General features: G+C 46.8%; 1 protein-coding gene across 1 annotated transcript in view; it reads right to left on the reverse strand.

Moving 5' to 3' along the window:
• Positions 1–15,308, reverse strand: part of myripb (myosin VIIA and Rab interacting protein b) — a 159,774-nt gene that overhangs the window by 59,344 nt on the left and 85,122 nt on the right. Inside the window, exon 3 of the mRNA XM_023972946.2 lies at positions 13,371–13,592. Within this exon, the coding sequence (XP_023828714.1) occupies positions 13,371–13,592 (222 nt within the window). The remainder of the gene's footprint in view (positions 1–13,370; positions 13,593–15,308) is intronic.

The following is a 15,308-nucleotide window of genomic DNA, read 5'->3' on the forward strand; positions in this document are numbered from 1 at the left end:
CAGATATAGCCACAGGGACTGTGACCTCATATGCAACAGCAGCCTTGGGTTAGTCACACGCACACGCAAACACACACGCGCGCACAGGCACACTAGAACAAGGGAGGAGCTGGTTGATCTATAATCTCTGAAACATTCAGTCAGTCAGTTGGTGATGGTGTGTGTGTGTGTGTGTGTGTGTGTGTGTGTGTGTGTGGTGGAGTGGCTTTGTGGGTTTGGGTGGGGTTGTGTTTGTTTGTGTGTGTTTGTGTGTGTGTGTGGGTGTGTGTGGGTGTGTGTGTGTGTGTGTGTGTGTGTGTGTGTGTGTGTGTGTGTGTGTGTGTGTGTGTGTGTGTGTGTGTGTGNTGTGTGTGTGTGTGTGTGTGTGTGTGTGCGTGTGTGTCTGTGTGCCTCAGCTGCCTGCTGCTTTGATAACTCATGCTTTGGCAGGCTAATCTGAATGGCCACTGACTGTGATCCAGCTTAAATCATACAACACAAGGAGAGTCCCGTTACAGGGCCAGACGACCGCCTGCCAGCCAGGATGGAGAGAGAGAGAGAGAGGCACACACACACACACGCAGAGAGAAACAGTCAGCTGTGCCTTGAACAATCCCTTCTCCCAGCTTTCGGCTCCTGCCGAACAAAGCATCATTTTCCCAACAATTTTTTGGAGGAGGATGCAGAGAGCACACAAACACAGATTACGCTGCACGGCACAACGTCAGAACACTGATCACACACGGATCATCTCTCTTATATTTGATCACCTACAGCAAAGTGCCTCTGATTTCACCTAACTGGTGCAATAACATCAGACAAAACAAACATGAGCACGCACACGCTTCCCGCTGAGGTGCTAAATCATAATGAAACACGGTAAGAAGAGGAGAAGTGAGAGGAGAGATCGCTTTAGTGCACTGCGCCGTCTCAGACTCTCAGCCCTGGTTCAAAGCAGTGAGAAATGGGAGAAGAGCAAAAGATGATACCAGGAGCGGTGCGGAATCATTGATATGCGTCAGGTTGAGAGGGGGAGAAGAGAGTGGGAGAGAGGCGAGAAAAAAAAGAGATAGGGAAGAGGAAGAGAGAGAGAGAAAAAAGAAACAAACATCCATTAAAGTGGCTCAGAACTCACACACAACAGGGACAGCGGAATAGCAGGATTAGCATATTGAGCTCATTGTTATGCATGCACAATGCCTCACTTTCCAGGAAAACCAAAGTCTATGAGTGTGTGTGTGCTGCATATCTCTGACTCTATCTGCATGTGCGTGTGTGCGTGTGTGCGTGTGTGTGTGTGTGTGTGTGTGTGTGTGTGTGTGCACGCGCTAGTACGCAGGCATGTGTGTATGAGAAAGCAAACCCGCTGTTAAGCCATAGAACTCGACTTTCTGTCTTTAGCCCAATTCAGTCAACTGAAAAGGACAAATTGTAAGATGTCAAAAATGGGCACAAGGACTCTCCGTACACTATAGGCATGCACAAGTGCAGCAGGGAGAGTGAATACTAATTCTCCTATTCTAATATTCATCTGCTGCATTGTGGTGATTAGGGAAGGGATTTGTGCAATTATGGAAATGTTTGCATTGGAAGGAGCTCAAATCCCACCTCGCCCTCCTCCCTCTCTCTCAAACCCTCTCTCTATTTCCTTCTCCTTCTCTATTCCTCTCTCTCTCCCTCCCTCCCTACCCCCCCCTACCCCCCTCTCTTTCTCATCCTAGCTCTCTCCTTCTTCAAAGGGGGCTCTCGGGGCAGGAGGGAGGGAGAGGGGGAGGGAACGTGTGGGGAATATGAATACTGAGGTGATAATGTCTCATTTTGGGGTTGTGCGCTGGAGAGCACAGAGTGGCACAGGATCAGATGGAAAAGTCTTGCCCTCGGGAAGAGTGGTGGGAGGGCGGGAGGGTTAAAAAATGAGGGAGTGAGAGAGAAAAAACGACGGTGAGAGAGAGAGATATTTCTAACCCAGCAGCACCTCAGGACACCCTCCCTGCTTGATATTTCACGCAGAGCTCAGAGAGAGAGAGAGAGAGAGGGATAAGAGAGAGCGAGAGAGAGAAGGAAAGAGAGAGCGAAAGAAAGAAAGAGATAAAACTACAAAAAGAGAGGGAGAGAAAGAGAGAGAATACAAATGAAAGAGAAAAAAAGGAGAGAGATGAGACTACATGAGAGAGGAGAGTAATTACACTCGAGTCATATCAAAGATCTCCCGGTGAAGACACCATTTTTGGTTTTATTCACAGAGAAGATGAGGAGATCTAAACCATTGATCTGCCCAATCACAGCCCACTTGCATCACCTGGAGGCAGACTGCAGCCAGCCTATCAGCAGCCCAGCAGGATATGAGATACGGCACTCCGGGGATTGAAGAGAGACAGAGATACTCTGATGCTAACATTACTACTGATACTACATCTAAAGCTAACTGTATAGCCAATACTGTGAGGTTTGAGCAGTGTATAAATTGTAGCTTTACCTTGTTTCATTGTAAGGCTAAACAACGACAAATCCTTTTCCACTATGCCATAAAACAACAAGGTCTTTAGCACCAGACCTGGTAACCCATAAACGGATGTAAGAATCGTGAGATTCCCAATCGCCTGTGTGTGAACAGGGAGGCCCAGCCGCAGCACAGACTGAACCATCTGAAAGTGTCATTTCACGTGGTGAGCTCCAGTATGGCACCCAGTTTCCTAATTCACTGTGCAGAACTAATGCAACTGAAATCACCTGAGGACACACAGTGGGGGTCAGAGCACACAGCACAAGTGCAATACACGGCGACGACTGGATCTTGCGTGTTGCCTGACTCACAATGTTGAATTGGTGAAACTGGAGGCACAACTGGAGCCACAATGGAGTGGCAGAAGCGTGACTCTCTGGGTCTCACTCCGTCACACACAGACACCAGGGAGGCCTGCCGACTGACAGAGAAACCATACCAACCCCGCCACACAATAATAATAACCCACAACAATGAGTCATCTCTGCAGGATGACACGGAGCAGAAACCACACACAGTTATCAGGACACAATGGAAAACACACAGCCGACACACGCACCACACACACAACACAACACACACACACACACACACACCACACACACACACACACCACACACACACACACAACCACACACACACACACACACCACACACACACACACACACACACACACACACACACACACACACACACGGCTTGGCACCTGCCAGAAGCTGGTGGATGTCTGTTTGGCTCATGGTTAGTCTAGTGGCTGGAGCGCTGGCAGCAGTAGCAGTGGGTTATCACCTGCTCCAGACACACACACACACACACCTGAGCCTCTACATAGAGACCTGCTCTGATAGAACACATGGGGCCAACAAGAGTAGCAGACACTTAGAATGACAGCGGAGAACAGAGAGCACACACTCTCCCCCAAAATATATACGTATGCGTCTGATTCACACACAAACGCACGCGCACACACAGGAAAATTGCCTCTAGGCTAGTGCGTTCAGCTGTAATTAGTTTGGAGGAAGTTTCTGCACGAACTCCATTGGTAAAAACTAACCAGGTATGTGAATTAGGCTGTTTCAATGATGATAGCTGGGTTGTCCAAATGAATCCTAATGAAGCACTAACAATTCCACCGTCTTCTCTGGTCCACAGGGAATATACAGGCAACATCCTCAGACTCCTAAATCACCCCCTCCACTGCAGACCAGCCTGTCTGCGTGTCTGTGTGTCTCTCTGTATGTGTGAACACAACTCATCACCCATGAGTTACGACCAGCAGATGGCTACCATGCAAGATGGGAGGGACACGAGGAGAGAGCTGTAAAGGCAAAGAGACGCGGGAGAGACAGTGATAAAGAGAGGAACATAGGAGAGAGAGAGAGAGAGAGAGAGAGAGAGAGAGAGAGAAGAGAGAGAGAGAGACGAGGGAGAGAGAGAGAGGAGAGAGAGAGAGAGGAAGAGAGAGGAGAGAGAAGAGAGGAGAAGAGAGAGGAGAGGAGAGAGGAGAGAGAGAGAGAGGAAATAGCGAGAGAAAAAGGGAGATGATTCCTCCGCTAAGTCATGGGACTGGGCTGCAGGTAAGTGTTCAGCTCCACTCTGCATTTGGCCCGAACCGATTCAATTGAGGAACATAGAGTGGGTCTCTGAACCTACCCACAGCACAATGCCACATCTCCCTAAGAGAGAGAGAAAGAGGGATTGCAACTGCTCAGGCCGGTGCAACACACACCACACACACACACACACACACACACACACACACACACACACACACACACACACACACACACAACACACACACACACACACACACACACACACCCACAGGTTATTAACAGTCTGACCTGCTTACACCCCTCCACCCCAGACAGCAATTTAACCAGCTGCAATAGACAGAGAGAGAAAGAACAGCATCCCCAAAAAAGTTGTCCCCCCTTTGCTGCTATAACAGTCCTCTGGGAAGGCTTTCACTAGATGTTGGAACATTGCTACAGGGACTTGCTTCCATTCAGCCACAAGAGCATTAGTGAGGTCGGGCACTGATGTTGGGCGATTAGGCCTGGCTCGCAGTCGGCGTTCAATTCATCCCAAAGGTGTTCGATGGGGTTGAGGTCAGGGCTCTGTGAGGCCAGTCAACTCCTTCCACACCGATCTCGACAAACCATTTGTGTATGGTGACCTCGCTTTGTGCACGGGGGCATTGTCATGCTGAAACAGGAAAGGGCCTTCCCCAAACTGTTGCCATAAAGTTGGAAGCACAGAATCATCTAGAATGTCATTGTATGCTGTAGTTAAGCTTTCCCTTCACTGGAACTAAGGAGCCTGAACCATGAGAAACAGCCCCAGACCATTATTCCTCCTCCACCACACTTTACAGTTGGCACTATGCATTCAGGCAGGTAGCGTTATCGAGCAGAAAAGTTGCAGTGAAAAAGAACTAGGAGTTTGGTGCAGTCAGTCAGTCACTGCTCCGAGGCCCAGAAACATTTGTTTTGTCACGTGACTGTTAAAAATACACCTGCACTGAGGACAAAATGCCTCCCTCTCTCCTTCTCTCCTTCTATTTCTCCCCCTCTCTGTCCATCGGTCTCACTTTCTCTTAGTCATTCTCTCTCCCTTCCTATTCTCTCTCTCTCGCCTCTTTTCTCCCATCCACTGATGGTAGCACAGGCCTCAGAGGGCATATCATGGTCGTTCTATCCCACTCTGCCGTACACCGCCGTGACATTAAACACAGTACCCATCAGCCCTTCTGCACGCCCATTACCCAGACATGATAGAAGTGTGTGTATGTGGGTGTGTGTGAGAGAGAGAGAGAAAAAGCGAGTGAGGTAAACACCAATGATGGAGACAGGACAGGACGGGGGAGGACAGACAGACAGAGAGGTCAGTGTGTGATCACAGACACGCCTCAGGATTGACTATATGCTGCTGACTGTTGTCGCCTATTATTTTTGCTTGAGTTGATGCTCATCTTAGCTCAGCAGATACTATCGCTGCTGTCAGTGATCCCAACGGACATTTAAAGGGACATTCCACTTTCAAATCAAAGTTTGTCCAATGTTTTCAGACCTTTAAAGTAGTCTAATGTCAATCCGCCATCTGGTTCACCTCCAAACAACCATTTTTGGGGGGACCTTCACGTTGAAGTGACCTGAGCCCTATACTATGAATCAGCTTTGAGGAGTTAAGAGAGTTGATTTTGCTCAACTCTTGAGTTCAACTCGGGATAAGTGGCAGGCTAACTCATGGCTAACTCCGCTTACCCTGAATGAAATGACTGAGCCGCGAGTTGACGACGTCGGATACCCTTCCCTCTCGCAAAGATGACGTCATCTGAGGAATCTGAGGAAGACGACCGACGACCGATTCAATGTTTATTAATCAAAAGGGTTTTTGTGTGTTAAAAAAAACATTTATGTTAAAATACCTATCGCGTTACACATTTAGTGATGACAGAGTGCATTTAAAACTTCACGCACAGTAAAACTTTTGTATGAATTAATACAATTATTTTATAGACAGGAGTGGGTGCTCGTACATTGATAAGCACAACAAAGACGGCATTAACGACAAGTAAAAAAATGAAGACGCCACTTCTTAAAGCCTATTTCACACCATAGCCTTTTTTTTAACCTTTATTTAACTAGGCAAGTCAGTTAAGAACAAATTCTTATTTTCAATGACGGCCTAGGAACAGTGGGTTAACTGCCTTGTTCAGGGGCAGAACGACAGATGTTTACCTTGTCAGCTCGGGGATTCGATTTTGCATCCTTCCGGTTACTAGTCCAACGCTCTAACCCCTAGGCTACCTGCCGCCCTTTTCACGAGATAACTATTCTTTCATTTTGATCGGTCTATCAGCATTGTCTCAATGAAGAGTTCGCCGTTCGACTAGCCATGTGCGACACGCACGCAGTTACAAGCCTGCTAGAGTTAGTGGTGGGCGGAGACAAGCAATTATCCACCATTATAGTACGGATGAAGCCTGACCTGGAAAGTGAAGCTAACTGAAGCTGGCTGGCTTTAGAAAACCCTGAGTACTGTCGATCTAGCTTGCTTCGTAGTAAACCACTCTGGTGTATAAACAGTGAGTGTGACACACATATTTCCGATGTCTGTGTCCAAAAAGACTTGGCCATCACCGTTTATCACGACTCCCTTTCGGTCAGTGGACGAATAAACATAGCCTTATTAATAAATAACGTAATTAAGGTCATGTTATTAACTTATGTTATGAGTGACAGGAGATGTGTGTGTGTGTGTGTGTGTGTGTGTGTGTGTGTGTGTGTGTGTGTGTGTCGGGGAGCTACCATGGGGTGTTTGCTTATTCCCTAAACCAATCAGAAAGTCACAGTGCTACTTCGTGACCTTTAAGATGGTTACTGGGGATAATGCTGGGGCTGCAGAGAAGGAGATGATTACATTTGGGCCAAGCTCTCAACCTGCTAGACTGTCTGGGTGCGTCAGACCGCGTCCCATGTGGCACCCTATTCCCTACACAGTGCACTACTTGTCAAAAGTAGTGCACTGAAAAGGGAACCGGGTGCCATTTGGGACGTAGTCTGTCTGTCAACTTTCATTAGTCCTCATCGAAGGTTAATCTAAGGTGTCAAGTATGTTATTTTCCATTAGATTCAACCAATCAGATTGACTGATATGTCCAAAATGTGTGTGTATACAGTACCAGTCAAAAGTTTGGACAAATACACTCATTCCAGAGTTTTTCTTCATATTTACTGTTTTCTACATTTTAGAACAATAGTGAAGATATCAAAACTATGAAATAACACATATGGAATCATGGAGTAACCAGAAAAGTGTTATATTTTATACTTGAGATTCTTCAAAGTAGCCACCCTTTTCATTGATAACAGCTTTGCAAACTCTTTGCATTCTCTCAACCAGCTTCACGAGGTAGTCACCTCGAATGCATTTCAATTAACAGGTGTGCCTTGTTAAAAGTTAATTTATGGAATTTCTTTCCTTCTTAATGCATTTGAGCCAACCAGTTGTGCTTTGACAAGGTAGGGGTGGTGTACAGAAGATAGCCCTATTTGGTAAAAGATAAGTCCATATTATGGAAAGTACAGCTCAAATAACCAAAGAGAAATGACAGTCCATCATTACTTTAAGACATGAAGGTCAGTCAATGCGGAACATTTCAAGAACTTTGAACGTTTCTTCAAGTGCAGTCGCAAAAACCATCAAGCGCTATGATGAAACTGGCTCTGATGAGGACCGCCACAGGAAAGGAAGACCCAGAGTTACCTCTGCTGCAGAGGATAAGTTCATTAGAGTTACCAACCTCGGAAATTGTAGCCCAAATAAATGCTTCACAGAGTTCAAGTAACAGACACATCTCAACATCAACTGTTGCTGTAAAGAATTACAACAACAAAAAACACTACTAAAGGACACCGATAAGAAGAAGAGACTTGCTTGGGCCAAGAAACACGAGCAATGGACATTAGACCGGTGGAAATCTGTCCTTTGGTCTGATGAGTCCAAATTTGAGATTTTTGGTTGCAACCGCCGTGTCTTTGAGACGCAAAGTGAACGGATGATCTCCACATGTCTGGTTCCCATCGTGAATCATGGAGGAGGAGGTATGATGGTGTGGGGGTGCTTTGCTGGTGACACTGTCAGTGATTTATTTAGAATTCAAGGCACACTTAACCAGCATGGCTACCACAGCATTCTGCAGCGATACGCCATCCCATCCGGTTTGCGCTTAGTGAGACTATAATTTGTTTTAAACAGAACAATAACCCAACACACCTCCAGGCTGTGTAAGGGCTACTTGACCAAGAAGGAGAGTGATGGAGTGCTGCATCAGATGACCTGTCCTCCACAATCACCCGACCTCAACCCAATTGAGATGGTTTGGGATGAGTTGGACCGCAGAGTAAAGGAAAAGCAGCCAACAAGTGCTCGGCATATGTGGGAACTCCTTCCAGACTGTCGGAAAAGCATTCCAGGTGAAGCTGGTTGAGAAAATTCCAAGACTGTGCAAAGCTGTCATCAAGGTAAAGGGTGGCTACTCTAATGGAATTGTAATGTTTGTGCTTTTCTTAGAACTCATTTTTGTGTTCTATTCATGTGCTGTTCTATAAACCAATTTCTGTGTTCATGCAGTGGCCGACAGTACAGATCCTCACTATCAGTAGCTGCAATTTGGCAGTACGCTCAGACCTTGTCTTGAGAATGAACGAAAGATATCTCAGTTTCAAGGTCTCAGCTTAGAGAGAAGAGGTATTGGTCTGTCACATGTTATGAATCAGTATTGGTCTGTCACATGAATGAAACAAAATGGCAATGATTAGTTAATTATGCTACATCATGTATAGCCGTATACAAGACAACTGCTGGGACTGCCGAGGCAGAGCTTCTGACAGACATTCACTATGGTGCATTAAGTTTGTTGGAACTTCTCCAGCTCGCTGACAAATAAACCATGATTCATTTAAGATTGACTTCGAGTGTCCCTGTGTAAGAATTTCTATGACACTACTTTGCAGAATATAAAATATCAAATCTATTATGATTTGTTTAGCACTTTTTTGGTTACTACATGATTCCATGTGTGTTATTTCATAGTTTGGATGCCTTCACTATTATTCTACAACATAGCAAACTGTAAAAAATTAAGAAAGAAACCTTGAATGAGTAGGTGCGTTTGCATGCTCATGGTATTTCATATAGTGCATGAATGCTTTAGGATGAGAATACTCTGAATATTGACGTCTGCACGTCATGGGTGTTTGTGCACGCACACACACACTCCGTTCTCCATTCAGTGCAGTCTGCTCCATGGAGTGATACAACGTGGGTCCATCTAGTCAGATTAGGAGTAGGGAACGCAGCGGGAATGTAAATGTGGAGAGAATGGTGACTTCATCTCACAGATGGATGTGGGGAGAGCAGCACGCGGTACCTTCAGAGAAAAATAAAAAGAGGATTTCATATTAATTCGCCAGAGTGTCTGCTCTGCTGGAGAACGGGGAGGCAGTTTATGGCTCTGCATCACTCTCTGTCATTCTCTCTCTCTCTCGCTCTCTCTCTCTCTCTCTCGCTCTCGCTCTCTCTCTCTCTCTCTCTTCTCTCTCTCTCTCTCTCTCTCTCTCTCTCTCTCTCTCTCTCTCTCGTCTCTCTCTCTCTCTCTCTTCTCTCTCTTCTCTCATCTTCTCCTCTCTCTGTCTCTCCTCTCTCTCTCTCTCTCTCTCTTCTCTCTCTCTCTCTCTCTCTCTCTCTCTCTTCTCTCCCTCTCTCTCTCTCTCTCTCTCTCTCTCTCTCTCTCTCTCTCTCTCTCTCTCTCTCTCTCTCTCTCTCTCGTCTCTCTCTCTCTCTCTCTCGCTCTCTCTCTCTCTCTCTCTCTCTCTCTCTCTCTCTCTCTCTCTCTCTCTCTCTACCAGTGTCTTGAGTGTGGGTATGACTACAGAGAGAAAAATGCTTTCCAGACAGTGGTTTTGTATTTCTAATCAGAAAGACAAACTTCTATAGCCTGTGAACCGTCGTGTGTGTGTTTATGGACCAAGGGATGGACCGCACGGTTAATAAGACCAGCCCGGTCATGCTTGTCATGTTCAATGAACCTTCTCACCCAGGACTGGTAGGGGTGTGTGCGCGTGGGTGAGTTCAGGGACTTACATGCAAGTAGGGTGACAGGCCTGTCACTACAGTGAAGACCCACAGGAGAAGAAGCTAGCTATGTCTCAGCTACTGTACATCTCTACCTGGGTCTTATTCACTCGGCACCAAACAAAGGAAAACGGACTGAAACAGGTAGGAACGACGTGAACCTGTCCAATAAGAAACACTTATTTTTCAGTTTCAAAACGTTTTGCTACGGTGTGCACTAATGAATATGACCCTGGTGAAGTCTATATTGCAGCCAAAATGATGTCTGTGTATCATTTTGGTGACATAAGAAGAGCATACTGTGTACACTATAGATAATGATTTTCAAACTATGCAAAATCCTAATTTGGTGTAAATCAACCAATACGTTTTTATAACCGAAACCATAGGCCTAATAGGATTTTATTTTGTTCACCCCAAAAAATAGCTAGGGTGTAAATACTGCAATGTGTGTTTAACATCGTAATCCATCATTTCACACGCCTCTTCTCAATTCTGTTGAGGCTGCGGTAGAGGCTGACGTGCAGTCCAGTAGACAGCCAGCCACACAGACAGCTTCTCATGTGCATGCTGTCTTACAACACCTACAGCAGCACACAGCGGCACCGCTGTAACGGAGAGGAGGAATACGAGCTGCTACAGCGGCAGTCAGACGCTAGCCGCCCGCCACACCCTGTGTTGGGAGTCTCAAACCCAGATCCGAAGGCTTGATTTCAGGCAAGGTGATGGAATGGTGGTGGATTTTCACGGTACTAGTTCGTTACAGTCGACCGTAGTATTTCAGTGTGATGCTTGAGGAGGCAGTGGGGGAAGACGGACGCTCTGTCCTTGTTGCGACGCGGTTGAGATCACGGCGTAGGGATAGATTCTGAATGATAGCGACATCTGCTGCTGTCAAGGGTGCGTGAGAAATATACACATCCCAAATGTTCACACCAGGGCTAGGATAACAGGACGTACTACGAGTGAAGAAGGAAAGTCCGTACGGCCCGGCTCCGATTTCCAAAATTGCGCCGCGACAAAACGTCTCATCGCTTGAGCTACACAGGCGATTGAGTTACCTGTAACCCGAATCGATACCACATCCTCCAAATCAGATGATGTTGTGATTCTCGTGAGTGTTAAGACCAAGAATGTCAAAAGTAGTCCACTATATAGAGCAGGGTCTCCCAAACTCGCCCGAGCACTACACAGCCCATTCAAATAATCAACTAATCATCAGCTGTGTAGTGCTCGGGCAAAAAATGTGCACCTCTTGGGGGTCCCGGGGACCGAGTTTGGGAAACGCTGATATAGGGAATAGGGTGCCATTTGGGACACGGCCCATCTAATGCAGTAATGAAAAGGGACGTCTTTATATACATCCCATAATGATGGTTGTTAATATTCTGATAGCATTTAATATCATTTACATCAGTGAGGCTGAAAGGTAATGGGCGTATTACAGAGCTGGAGGCACCAAAGCCTCTACTCATCTCAATAACATTAACAGGCTAGAGGGAGATAGAGTCAGAGAGAATGGGGGGGTGAGCGGAAAGAGAAGAGAGAGAGAGAGAGAGACAGAGAGTCAGAGAGAGAAGGAGGAGAGAGATGAGAGAGAGAGTCAGAGGAGAGAGAGAGAGAGACAGAGAGAGAGAGAGAGTCAGAGAGAGTAGAGAGTCAGAGAGAGAGAGAGAAAGAGAGTCAGAGAGAGTCAGAGAGAGAGAGAGAGTCAGACAGAGAGAGAGCGAGAGACAGAGAGAGAGAGACAGATGGGGCAAGAGAGAGAGAGAAGAGACAGAGGTGGGGACAAGAGAGAGAGAGAGAAAGATTGGTGGGCAAGAGAGAGACCGAGAGACAGCAGACTCCAAGCTTCACCAACGTGATTCAATAAAAACCTACCCGTTCTCTTGTCTTGTTAAACCGCCAGAGTTTGGGCTGGGGTCTAATTCCAATACATGCACTGCAAAATCAATCACACACAACACACACACACACACACAACACACACACACACACACACACACACACACACACACACACACACCACACACACACACACACACACACACACACACACACACACACACACACACACACACACACACAGCAGAGAAAGAGAGGAAGAGTGAGGTAGAAAGAGAGAGTGCGAGCACATCACGTTGTCCCCCCTCGCCTTGTCATGTTCAGTAATCCCTTCACTCACCACTTCCACGCACACACAACATGGTGAAACACACACACACACACACACTGTGAAACACACACACACACACTGTGACACACTGTGACACACTGTGACACACACACACACACTGTGACACACACACCGCAGTGTGATATCACTGTCTTAGACAGTGCGAGGAGCACATTAGTTCTCCATGTCAGGGACTCAGGTGGCAGAAACATGACTGATTACGTCTTCACCCCCCTCAGGTGTTACCATACACACATCTAAGAACCCTAAGCAGACTGACACACACACACACGCACAAGACGTGGCATACGTAAGCAAGGTCATCCTGTATAAAGTCTACACACACGCACGTGAAGACAGAAACACACGCACGCACACACACACACACACGCGCACGCACCCATGAAAAGCAGTGTTCATCAAGCCCATAGAATGAAATCCAATCAAATTGTATTTGTCACATGCACCGAATACAGGTGCAAACTTACAAGCCCTTAACCAACAACGCAGTTCAAGAAACAGAGTTAAGAAAATATTTCCTAAATAAACTAAAGTTTTAAAAAACTTAATCAAAAGCACAACCATCATGATCAGATGCATATATAGCGTACAGCCTGTATAACACAACATAGTGCTCAGCTCAATTCACCCTCCTACCGTCTAACGGGAGCTCAGTACGGTGTCAGTGGTCAGACAGCACACACAAAGTCTCTCCTCTGTACCTAGAGTATACAGCGTGGAAACACACTGACAACAAAGCTGCAGCATCCAAAAAACGCACCGCTGGAGAACGGGGAGGCAGTTTATGGCTCTGCATCACTCGCTGTCATTACACCAGTCAGCAAGACCTCCTAGCCTTCCATCACAACATACACCCTCCCTCTCCTCCCCTCTGTCCTTCCCCTCGTTCCTGAGAGCCCTCTCCAACACCGGCGTGACATGCTGCTCACTCCCCCTCTGTCCTGGCTCCCTCCCTCACTCGCCGCCAGTCTCCTCATCCCGCTCTCCCTCTCTCTCCATCCATTCATTCATTCGGTGAGACAGACAGATTCAGACAGTAGTAAACCGACCTGGTCTTCTGGCAGGCGGCGCAGAGCCAGGCTTTCTCCCGCTTGCTGTAGGTGCGGCAGGACTTGCAGACGTTGTACTGGCAGTCCAGACACGGGCGCTTGGGGTTGACCAGGAAGGTGAAGGGAGAGCAGCAGCGGATGCAGCAGCGCTCGTTGAAGCGGGGCTGCTTGGAGAGGACGGAGCATCTGCTGCCTTCCTCCGCCAGCTCCTGCTTCATCTCACTGCCCGAGAGAGAGAGAGAGAGAGAGAGAGAGAGAGAGAGAGAGAGAGAGAGGAAGGGGAGGGGAGGGGAGGGGGGAGAGAGAGGGAGGGAGGGAGTGAGCGAACAGTGAGAGGACGGTGGTGCGGGAATAATTGTAGACGCTGTGACAAATGAAATTTGTTTAAAAAAAGAAGGGGATAACAAAGGAGAGAGGGAGAGTGTTTTCTCTCTCTCTCACTTACGCCGAGCTCCCGACATATCAAATCAGAGAGACCGTTACTTCTCGTTTCCCCACATCATTCAAAGCCAATGGGCTACAGAGAACGCGGCATGCTACACATGTGTCTGTGTGTGTGTGCGCGAGTGTGTCTGTGTGTGTGCCTGTGAGTTGCAACTGAAATCAACAAGCTCAGTAGCTACTCTCCTCCCTGTACCATATTGTTCCTTCCAAGAGGTATTCTCAGACTTGTTGCACTGCAGCCATTCAAAGCCTCTAAATACCTTTAGCCTCTAAACTTGCGCGCAACGCAATACTATGCAAGTGAGGGAGCATTGCTTGATGTGTTCTAATGTAGTAACAAAACAAATAATAATGACGTCGCTTTATGTGATTGAACACACACAAGAAACCAAGCGGAAGAAAAAGGACTGAAAAAGAAAGGGGCTACAGACACACCACTTTGGGAAGGGCCGGGATCATTTGGGCTGTCAATCCCAGTTTTAGCCAATAGAAACAAACCAGCTGTACAGAGCTCGGCTATTTGATCAATTCATTCCTTGAACCAAACCATCAAAAGGATTTCACTTCTCTCACCGCATCAGGCTGTTCATCGCTGAACCATGTGGCTCGTCCCAAATGGCGCCCTATCACAAGTGTACCTCCTCTGAACAAAGAAATACGGGCTCCGTATAGGGAATAGACTGCCATTTGGGACACAACCTGTATCTCTCCCTATACATACGCTACACACACTATGTCCAAAGAATTATAATATTATTATTATTCCAGGTATAATGACTTATTTACATTTACCTTTCTGTATGCAGTCTATGTTGCATTGCTTACTGTACACATGTCGCTTCCTGTGCATCCACGGTGGTTGTATTAGCCAGTCATATGGGGCTTGTATGAAGGTGAGAGAGAGGGTGAGTTTAACTCACGGTGGGAGAGTAAATTATTTACACTCCTCTCCTCCAGGATTTACTGTGCTCAGAGTAACTCTTATACAGCTTCCATTGATCCTACACCCACACCCGCGCACACGCACGCACACGCACACGCACACGCACACACACACACACACCTCCCCCATCCTCTTGTATCCATCCAGTTACTTGTATCTATCCACAGAGATTTATAATTGATTTCAGTGGATTATTTCTCCCCAACGAAAAGCCACATTCTGCAACACGATCTTCTAAACCTGGATAGTGTAGAGCACATACTCTTAGTACTGCTGGGATGGTGAAGGCAGCCTGCAGTGGAAGGGGGTTCCAGACGTGTGTGTGTGTGTGTGTGTGTGTGTGTGTGTGTGTGTGTGTGTGTGTGTGTGTGTGAGAGAGAGAGAGTGACTAATCTGCTATATCCCAACTTTAGTAATACTCATCCTCTGCTGGAGGAATCGCTGATTGCGTTCCATACGCATCATTAGCCATGGTATATTAATACGACGAACCAACGTTCATATGCACAGTTCATAACCCGCACACTGTCTCACACACACACACACACACA

This window comes from Salvelinus sp. IW2-2015, linkage group LG27 (assembly GCF_002910315.2).
Source record: "Salvelinus sp. IW2-2015 linkage group LG27, ASM291031v2, whole genome shotgun sequence".
Taxonomy (NCBI): domain Eukaryota; kingdom Metazoa; phylum Chordata; class Actinopteri; order Salmoniformes; family Salmonidae; genus Salvelinus; species Salvelinus sp. IW2-2015.